At 47.2% G+C, this 9,972-nt stretch overlaps 2 protein-coding genes across 2 annotated transcripts; both read right to left on the bottom strand.

Moving 5' to 3' along the window:
* Window positions 1-81: 81 nt before the first annotated feature.
* Window positions 82-1,022, bottom strand: LOC140250043 (gallinacin-5-like). Its single transcript, XM_072332420.1, has 3 exons — window positions 871-1,022; window positions 664-748; window positions 82-212 (listed from the first exon to the last, which is right to left on the bottom strand). The coding sequence occupies exons 2-3, from the start codon at window positions 719-721 to the stop codon at window positions 82-84; spliced, it is 189 nt and encodes a 62-aa protein (XP_072188521.1). The 5' UTR covers window positions 722-748; window positions 871-1,022.
* Window positions 1,023-3,319: 2,297 nt separating this feature from the next.
* LOC140249408 (gallinacin-4-like) lies at window positions 3,320-4,416 on the bottom strand. Its single transcript, XM_072330936.1, has 2 exons — window positions 4,359-4,416; window positions 3,320-3,450 (listed from the first exon to the last, which is right to left on the bottom strand). The coding sequence occupies exons 1-2, from the start codon at window positions 4,414-4,416 to the stop codon at window positions 3,320-3,322; spliced, it is 189 nt and encodes a 62-aa protein (XP_072187037.1).
* Between the last annotated feature and the right edge of the window lie 5,556 nt (window positions 4,417-9,972).

Here is a 9,972-nt window from a genome sequence, read left to right as displayed (position 1 = left end):
CTGTGCGTTATTCCCTTTCTCCAAGGACCTCACCTCCAACCCCAACAGAAAGCAGCCATCCCACACATGGCAGAGCTGAGCCTACCTCCGACAGCAGAAGACTTTCTCGGAGCAGAGGCCAATGCGACCGATCCCTGGAGGGCATGAGCTGTGGGAGCAGAAGCCCCTACGGCGCTCACAGTCCTGGCGTGATCCCTGAGCAAGGGACAGCCCTGCAGAGAGCAGAAAGAGAACAACTCAGCACAGTTCTGCCCAGCTGTGAGCACAGCCTTCTGCCCCTGCACAGCCAACATTGGTGCACCCTGTCTGTCTCCTTGCTGAACACAAGTGGAAAGCTCCCCCCACTCTCCTGGGATGCCTATTCTTCCCTTTTTCCACCAGCCAAGGCAAACTTTCCAATGGAAGTCCATTGGATAGCACAGTAACTCAAGGAGGTTGTGGATCCCTGAAAGCATTCAAGGCCAGGCTGGATGTGGCTCTGGGCAGCATGGTCTGGTGGCTGGCAACCCTGCATATAGCAGAGAGGTTGAAACTAGATGACCATTTCGGTCCTTTTCAAGCCAGGCCATTCTATGATTCTATGACCTATCATCATCAAACTCTCCATTATCCCCTACAAAATATCAACATTCACCACTTTCCCACAGCGTACGTATATCTCACCTGGTTCTCCCCGGAGCATCAGGAGGAGGACAGCAAAGAGGAGAGGCAGGATCTTCATGGCTGGGAGATGTCCACAGGGTCACAGCTGTGGGGAGAAGAAAAAATCGAGCAGGTTCCTTTCTTGCTGGCAGCAGCACTTTGATCCCAGCTGGAGCCCTCCTGCCACGCAAGCAGTATCCCTGAAGCCACCAATTGTTCCCAAAGCACCTTTTCCTGTTTCTTCCCCCGTCAGAGATGACACGGAATCGCTTTTCTCTGAGGCCTTCAACCCCGGGTCTTGTGTCATCCTGCCTTGTGAAAGAGAAACACGTCGCTGCAGTTTGCTGGACGCTTCTTGGGACACACTTCATCCCCATCCGTTAGCCTTGGCACGCAACCCGCCCTCCCAACACAAAGGAGCTCTGTGTTCCTCTCCTCCAGCGAAGCATGCTCTCTATGCTTCACTTGAGAGCTGCTGGGAAGACGCTGCACGGGATGACATCTCCATTCAGCCCCATGAATGACAAGCTTTCATCACCATTTTGCATAAGAATTTGCTGTGGCTTTGCAAAATGTTGACGGTATACTTTTTAAATCAAGATTCAGGCTCGTCTTATCCGTGTGTGTTGCTCAATCATAATGCACATTCACTGGGTAGTTACAGAAATAAACCTTACAGCCCAGCAGGGAGGGGGGGGGGGGGAGAATCACAGCCTCTGTTTCAATGTAAGCTGGCTCTACAAGCTGCTCTCCAGCTATAAATGTAGCTGTTTGTGGTCGAGAGAGAAGAGTCTGATGCTATAACATTCTGCATATTGCTGCCTACAGATGTCGGAATGGCTCCAGGGCTGAACCTGAAATACCCAGGGTTGAATCTTCTCTGCCTTCTTCTTCTTTTGCACAAAGCCCTCAGACTTTGTGCAAAACATCTTGTGCCATTCCGGTTAGTGAAAGAAACGCTCACAGTGCCGTGAGTTGTGCAAAACATCTTAGGACATAAACTGCAAATTGCTGCTTTGGTTCCACTTGACAGCTTCCTGAGGTCTCTATCCAGGGGAATCCCTGCGAGGTGGCCGTTGGCCTGGTTTCCTGCCCTTTGCATGCTGTGGTTTCCATGCTGGCACTCAGTCATTTGCAGAAATATCCCTTGGCAGGGAGGCCCAGTGCTCTGTGACAAACATCAGGCTCTGGGCTTCAGGTCAGCTTTCTGTGTGTAGGCCCTTGGGTTGTTTCCCTTAAAAGCCAACCATCATTGCTCCCACCTTTGGCTGAGCATACATGAGCACTGAGCTTCACACAGGCAGTAGGAGAATGAAAGGTATAGATGTTCCCCTTACTACCAGATATATGACCTCAGAGCAGCTAGCAAAGCTTGTCCATATCCTTTATTAACTCCTTGTGTCGTAGGAAAGACTGGTTCCATCCAGGGAGATGTTTCAAAAAGGTCTTTGGTCTCAGCTCTCTATTCTATTCTATTCTATTCTATTCTATTCTATTCTATTCTATTCTATTCTATTCTATTCTATTCTATTCTATTCTATTCTATTCTATTCTATTCTATTCTATTCTATTCTATTCTATTCTATTCTATTCTATTCTATTCTATTCTATTCTACTCCATTCCACTCCATTCCACTCCATTCCACTCCATTCCACTCCATTCCACTCCATTCCACTCCATTCCACTCCATTCCATTCTTTTCTACTCCACTTTACCCTACTCTACTTCAGTCTAACCTACTCTACTCTATTTGAACAGGCTGCCCAAGGAGGTGGTGGGGTCACCATCCCTGGAGGTGTTCAAGAGCCGTGGATATGTGGAACTGAGGGATGTGGTCAGTGGACATGGTGGGGGTGGGCTGGGGTTGGGCTTGGGGATTTCAGTGGTCTTTTTCAATGTGAATGATTCTGCAGTTCTGTGGTTCTACTCAATCCTACTCTATTCAGGTTGCTCTGAGTTGTTCCTGAGTTGTCCGCCTGAGTTGTTCCTGCAGCTGATGTGAATGTTGCAGATATACTGCAAATTTATATAGCCTAAAATAATCAAGAGTAAAACCGGGCTTTGAATCTTAAAATGAGATCACCTGCCTGCTTTTGTTCTCCTTAGATCCCATAATGACTTTTCTTGCCAGGTCTGAAATCTCTGGACCCAAATGGTTCAGAACAAAGAATTACACTGGAAAAGACTTTCATACTCCCTATGGAAGTGATGACTGACTCCAGCTGTGATCAGGACAGTGGCTCCTAGCAGGTTGGGGTGGAACACATGCTTGTACCCATTCAACCAGCAGCATGAAAGGGGAAAATATTTTGGCAAGCTAAACATTCCCGAATCTGATCTCAGAATCCTTATCTTGTTTAAGCTTCTGAAGATTAATACTATTTCTAATGAAATTAATAACAAAAACACACATGGCTGCCATACAATCTCCCCAGATATTGCTTTTATTAAAAGAATGGCAAATGTTTGCTTAAAGAATGAGTGGTGCAATGGTTCCCTGAATCCAACAATGCAAGAAGAGTTCATTCCCAGGCTTCTGGAGATCCTGTGCAATTACTCGCACTATAACCTATGCAAAGGAAAGAACAGTGCAGGGTTTTCACACCTAAATTGAAGGGGAAAATCCCACCATATAGAGCTTGAAATCTGGGAAGTCAGTTTAGTCATAGTCAAGTCTTACCATCTACAGCAAGAATACCCAGAACGGCACGGCCCCAGATAAGCGTTCCCATTAGGGCATTTCCCAGGGGTGCAGAAGGTCCCACGATATCCACATTTGATGTGACGTCTTGGAGAGTGGGAAAAGCCTGCACAATTAACAAAGAAAAGAAAAATTAAGGGAAAAAATGAGGAGAGGAGAGGAGAGGAGAGGAGAGGAGAGGAGAGGAGAGGAGAGGAGAGGAGAGGAGAGGAGAGGAGAGGAGAGGAGAGGAGAGGAGAGGAGAGGAGAGGAGAGGAGAGGAGAGGAGAGGAGAGGAGAGGAGAGGAGAGGAGAGGAGAGGAGAGGAGAGGAGAGGAGAGGAGAGGAGAGGAGAGGAGAGGAGGACTTTTGCTTCGATGTGGGATTCAAATCTTTCGTGAATTCCCACACACTGATGTCAAGATAAAAACAGTGCCCAGAGTCATGAAGCAACCTTTAGGAGGAGGAGATCTACAGCCATAAGTGGAAGATCAGAAAGATTAAGATGAGGCAAACAGATACGATGTTTCTCCCACTTCTCCCTTCTCTTCCTCAATCCATCCCAGTCTTTGCCCATCCATAACCACCAGGAGGACATTTACCATTCTATTCATGGAATCATAGGATCATTCAGGTTGGAAAAGACCTCTAAGGTCCCCAAGTCCAACTCCAGACCCACCATGCTCACTGCCCACGTCCCTCAGTGCCACATCCCCATTGCTCTTCAGCACCTCTACAGACGGTGACCCCACCACCTCCGTGGGCAGCTGTGCCACTACAGCACTGCTCTTTATGAGAACTTATTCCTAATATACATCATGGACCACCCCTACTGTCACTTGAGGCTGAGCAGAAGCTATCAGTGTGATCTTCACCCTCCCCAACCTAAGTGCAAAGTCCTGAAGCAAAGCGTATTTGGAAAGCATGGGACCCCATTTCTTTTTTACTGTGTGGCTTAAGAATGAGCCAGTGACAAGGAACGACACCAATATCATTCAGCTTGTAGATAGCCTCACGTTTTCATTTATTCCTTACCCGCAGCTCCATGAACCGCCACAAAGAGGAGCACAATGAAAAGGCAAAGGATTCTCATGGCAGAAAGCAGACTGGGAAATCCTGTCACTGCAGAGAAACGACACGATGTTAATAAGTTAATAAGTTAATAAGATGTTAATAAGTGTTGCCCACCTACAGACACTGTGAGCTGAGGAGAGAAGGATAGAAATTATCATTGAGAATCATATAGGATAGAGTTCATTTATAATCGTGTACTTTGTCTTAAAGGTTCCCTGGACCATCTGTAGGATCATGGCACAGGAAGAACAATACAACACAATTTTAAATCCACCTTTTAATTACCACGTTAATTAAGTAGGTTTATATTAAGTTGCTTGACATGTTGCAGTGCACTGCAATAAACTCAATCTGCTTTGTGGAAGTGGTTAAATCGGAAACCAAAACATGACAGTTCCTACTATATTCACACGAGGCAACACAAAGCACGTTTCCAAACCTTTCTAAAGCAAGAATAGAGAAGGAATCACTAAGGCTGGAAAGACCACGAAGGTCATCCAGTCCAGTCCAACCATCAACTAATGCCTGTGACCGCTTTTGTGCTCACTTCCAGAACTATTTCCAAGACAAAATTCCTCTTAAATCTCCTTCTGCAGCCAGCAAACATTCTTCTCTCTAATCAATATTTGCCTAAACTAATGCTTGATGGACTGAGTCGCTGCATGGTTACGGTTATGATGGAGTAAAGCAGATATCCATGGAAGATCTGAAATCTCCAGCCATTTTTCAGAAAGGCAGAGCTGTAGAAGAGAGGCTGTAGAAGAGAATGAGAAGGTTTGGGCCATTACCACGAAAGAGGAGGCTCTGGGTTGGAGTAGTCCTGTGGATCAGCGTCAGCCACCCAAATGCATTAAGACTGAGGAGCAGAGCGTGGCTCTACGTGGCTTCTGGAGGCAGAGAATGATGCTTGCTCTTCTTCTTGGGGCCAATCAGGAGATGTCTGCAGTTTTGGGGAGAGTCAAGGCACAGTTCAACAGATCCTCACTGTTAGTGTCCCCCTGTGAGGGACCAAGGTATTGCTTTCTAAATATTGCAGCATCACCTCAGGAAATGCACTGAGCTGCCTGCAAAACGACTTTGGGATCTCTGTTTGTGCAACGTTAGACCGCAGAGACTTGCTCAAGGTTTCTGTCACGGCAACCGCTCAGTTCAGGTGGGCTTTGTGGTTAGCAGGAGCAGTTCTAATTGCTATTACTCAATTTAACTGCTTGTTTAACACAGAAGCATGTGCTCCATCTCTGCTAGGGAGCTAACCTGCACCAGGTTTATCTCCAGGCCAAAAGGCAGAGTCCGGATGTGTCCGTGCAATTAACCTCAGCCTCCAACATGGAGTGGCTTTGCCTCAAGTGCCTGCTGGAGTTGGTCTGGAAATAGATATGGGCCATGCTTCCTCATTAGGAAGTTGTGGGTATTTAGGGAGAAACTCCTGCTGGGATTTGTTTGGTAATGAAATAACTGCTCAGCTCATTGGTAACACTCAAATGCACATGACTGAGTGTTGAGTGGGATCCTGGGCAGCCCTGTCCATGGCAGGGAGCTGGGATCTGGATGGTCTTTAAAGTCCCCTCCAACATCAGCCATTCCATGACTGCTCTCATCGAACCCCAAAGCACGTTGCTGCAGAAGGCAAAATTAATTCTTAGAGCTGGAAATCATAGAATCACCAAGGTTGGAAAAGACCTCCAAGATTATCCAGTCCAACCATTCATCTACCACCAATATTTCCCCACAACTTTGTAATGAGGAAGCACCATCTCCATCTATTTTCATTGTTTTCCTTTGAATTCTTTACAAAGGTGAGAAATGGGTCACCGTAAAACGAAATGCAATAATCCAGTCCCTGCCTCCAAACACAGGTTAAGATTTCCCATTGGGCCCCTCATGTTAGAACCCCCAGTTACAATCATGTTGTCTGTGGACGTCAGGAGAGCTTTCTGAGCCACAACTTCACCACCCATACCAGCAATTTTATTGTCATAGGATGGTTTGAGTTGGAAGGGCCCCTCGAAGACAATTTGGTTCCAGCTCTCTGCAGTGAACAGAGACACCCACAGCTTGATGGATGCCCAGAGCCTGGCATTACCTTGGAAGGGACAGAAGCACGTATCCCTGAACATCCTCCTACACCTTCCCCATCACAACCCCCCTCACACTTTCCATGTGCTTACAGAAATTCCTGCTTTTCCTCCGGGGATTTGTTGTAAGAGGATCTTCACCCTCCTTTTCAGGCTTCTTTCACTCCTATCTGAAGCCAACCTGCCACATTCTATGGGAGTTTCTGTTCTCTGTCAGCCCTTCATTCACCACCGAGCCCTTCCCTCTCTGAGCCCCCCCAGCTGCCTTTCATGCCCAGTGGGGATTTTTCTTAGACCTCTTTGTTTTCTTGTTTGAGTCAAAGCAAATATTTTACCAAGGTCTCTAGCACAGCCTTTTTTTAACAGCTTTCAGGCTGCCTGCAGGCTTCTTGCTCCTCTGGGCTGCCCCTTTTGGTGCTCTTTTGCACTCATTTTTGCTTCTTCTTGAGACTGGATATTCACACATTAAATATACATATATATATGTGTGTGTATATAATATATATACATATATATTAAATATACAATATATAGGGATATATTAAATATATCCCTTGTTCCATTCACCCCCAAATCCAGAAGAAGCTTTCCCTGGAAGTGCCAGGATGGCTTTTTCCCAAGAATCAGCCTTTTGCATCAAAAACACAATCTCTACACACTCCCAATATCCCAGCCCACCCCTCACAACTGCTCTGAGCATCATGCAGCAGGGATGACCCATTCTTTGGGTCCCTCGGGGAGGGACTGTTGCTCCAACCTCCCACTCAGGTGTTGACAAATACGTGGGTGTGTAGCAACACACATGGGGTGGCTCAGCAGGTGAAGGCCAGCTGGATCCATGTGACATCCCATCTGCAGTCTCCCTTTGCCTCTGCCACCTCCTGTCTAATGTGGGGGACAGAGCTAATGGGGACACATGGTTGTGCAGTTGGCTTTGATGCTCGCTGTTGTTCTCATGGTACCTCCGTGCCCTCCATCTTGCCAAGCCTTAGGTTAAAGTTTTCTAATGACGAAGGTGTTTCCAGTTTAGTATAGCCCAAATCTTACGGCATCCATCTTTCCAGTGAAGGGAATCCTCCTGAGTTTAGCGAAGAAAAGAGATTGTTCCATACCTGCCCCATCATAGACACAGTGTAGAGACTCACATTTCTGGGTTGTGATGGCCAGCAGCAGTCGTGTACCTTGCAGAGGGGTCTGCTGTCCCCATGTGTTGATCACACTTAAGAAAGATACTGCATGCCCTTTTCTTAAGAGTGGAAAGGGATAAACGGAATCAGAGATGAAAGCAGGAGACTCAAGATCTTTCTCCTCCTCCTGGCAGGAGACCAGGATGCAACGACCTTGCTGACACTTCCCCACTTCGTTCCTCAGGTTCTTCATCTGTTCATGACAAGCTGAGATTCCTGCATTCCCTTTAATGCCCTTGATTTCCTCATTGCAATTGTTATACAACCACTGTGGAGTCTCATTCACAGCTACTCCAGCAAACCGGCCCCGTGAGAGTCACCACAGCTTTTTGGCATCCCACCAAATTCCTGCTTTTTGGCTGTAATTATTTCTTCTTCCTGAACGAAAGGAGTTAACCTTAATCCTGGGTGGAAGAGCGTGGCTTAATCAGAACAGCAGGAACTTTGTGTTTGCTTAGCTGCTTCCTATGGGCTGTGCAAGGCCCAGCTCACGAGCACAAAGGACTTCCCAATCCCTAGATGGAAGGAGTGATTAAGGTTCAAATAGCACCTCTGGGCTCGGAGAACCTGATTATTATTAATGATTGTTTCATTGGTTGTGGCAACGTGCTATACAATAACACTAAGTGCAGTGCATGTTTACTCCAGGCTGAATAGATATGAACTCCCCAAATGCAGAGTGAGCCAAGCTGTCTCCTAATGTGGGCCTGGATAAGGCATGACCTAGGAAACCTTTCCCAAGTTTTGTAGGTGCCCATGGCTGGATAACACAGAATCATAGGAGCACAGAATGGCTTGGGTTGGAATGGACCTCAAAGACCATCTAGTTCCATCCCCCATCCTGTGGGCAAGGTTAAGACTGCATCCCAATACTGCAACCCAATACCACACCCCAGCAGGGCATCCCAACCCCACATCATTCCATCAGAAGAGGCCAGCAAGGACAGAGAGGCTGTGGATGCTCCGTCCATCCCTGAAGTTGTTCGAGGCCAGGTTGGATGGGGCCCTGGGCAGCCTGGGCTGGTATTAGATGTGGAGGTTGGTGGCCCTGCCTGCAGCAGAGGGGTTGGAGCTCCATGATCCTTGAGGTCCCTTCCAACCCAAATGTTCTATGATTCTATGACCATTGGCAGGGCTGTGGAGAACATACGGCCATAGACCTCAGAAACCAGAGAGAATGAAACGCACCTCACCAATTAATGGTTTAATTGTGTTATTACCTGTTGCTTTATTAGATATTTACACAAATCAAAGAATTTGCAGAGTGGGCTCTTTGAATACATGTTATAGAAGAGAAAAAGAGCACAAATCATTTCTACTTTGTAAGGCTGAGCTACTGTTCAGAGCCTGCAAGAGAGCAGAAGATTTCAGCATCCAGCTGGGTCACAATGGGGGGCAGGTGGGAGCTGGCCATGATATGAGACAGGTAGAAGATAAAAGCCTTCAGCTGAGACATTTAAAAGGGGATGTGGCCCTTGGGCTGTCACAGGAAAGTATGTTGGGTGTGAGAGGTTTGCTAGGGTGCCTCAGCATCACATGGGATGCGTGGCACTGCCCTTGACACAAGAAGGAAATTCCACCAAGAAACATCTTTGGAAAAGAGAGAAGTTGTCCCATTTCAGGCACGGAGATCAACCCTGCCTTGGTGATGGTGGAAGGGAAGTATCCAGTGGATGAGGAGCTCAGTGATTTCCCAGGTATGGATCCATGGACAAAGAGCAGATGTGAGGCTTCCTATTGAAGTGTCTTCCCCAGCTCCAGGGATAGCAGCACCCCAAACAACAGCATGGCAACGCAGGGAAGGATGATGCTTCACTACTGCTGTCGCTGCTAATGATACTACCAAGGCTACCAGCTCAATGCAGACCATGGACCCAAAAGGGTCGGCAGCACTTTGCCAGTCCGTTGTAGCAGGTACCACTGGATCTCTTGAAGAAAGGACACAGCAAGAATGAACACTTGCCCTTCATCTTCCGACACATGACAGTGTCTGACGCTGCAATGGAGGAAAAGAACCTGTGAGACTCTTCCATTGGAATTCCAAGTGCAATGAAATCTGGTCCCCATGCTACCAGCCCAGCCTGCAGGTCAGTTCAGCAAGAGGGATGTGAACCCGCTGTTGAGTTTTGCTGTGATGTCTGAAAACATCCATGAGTTACAGATTGTGAGGTTCTCCTTCCAGCCCTGAAAGTGCCAATGGGAGTTTGCCTACTCAACACTCGTCCACCAGACCCAGCACCAAGCATCACATCAATGTGTCATGAGTTCATTCTTCATTTACAGAACAGTTCCCTGCTCCCCAAACATAAAAAT

This window comes from Excalfactoria chinensis, chromosome 3 (assembly GCF_039878825.1).
Source record: "Excalfactoria chinensis isolate bCotChi1 chromosome 3, bCotChi1.hap2, whole genome shotgun sequence".
NCBI lineage: Eukaryota > Metazoa > Chordata > Aves > Galliformes > Phasianidae > Excalfactoria > Excalfactoria chinensis.
Note: the sequence above shows the minus strand (reverse complement) of the source record. Positions and strands in the feature narration are given on the sequence as shown.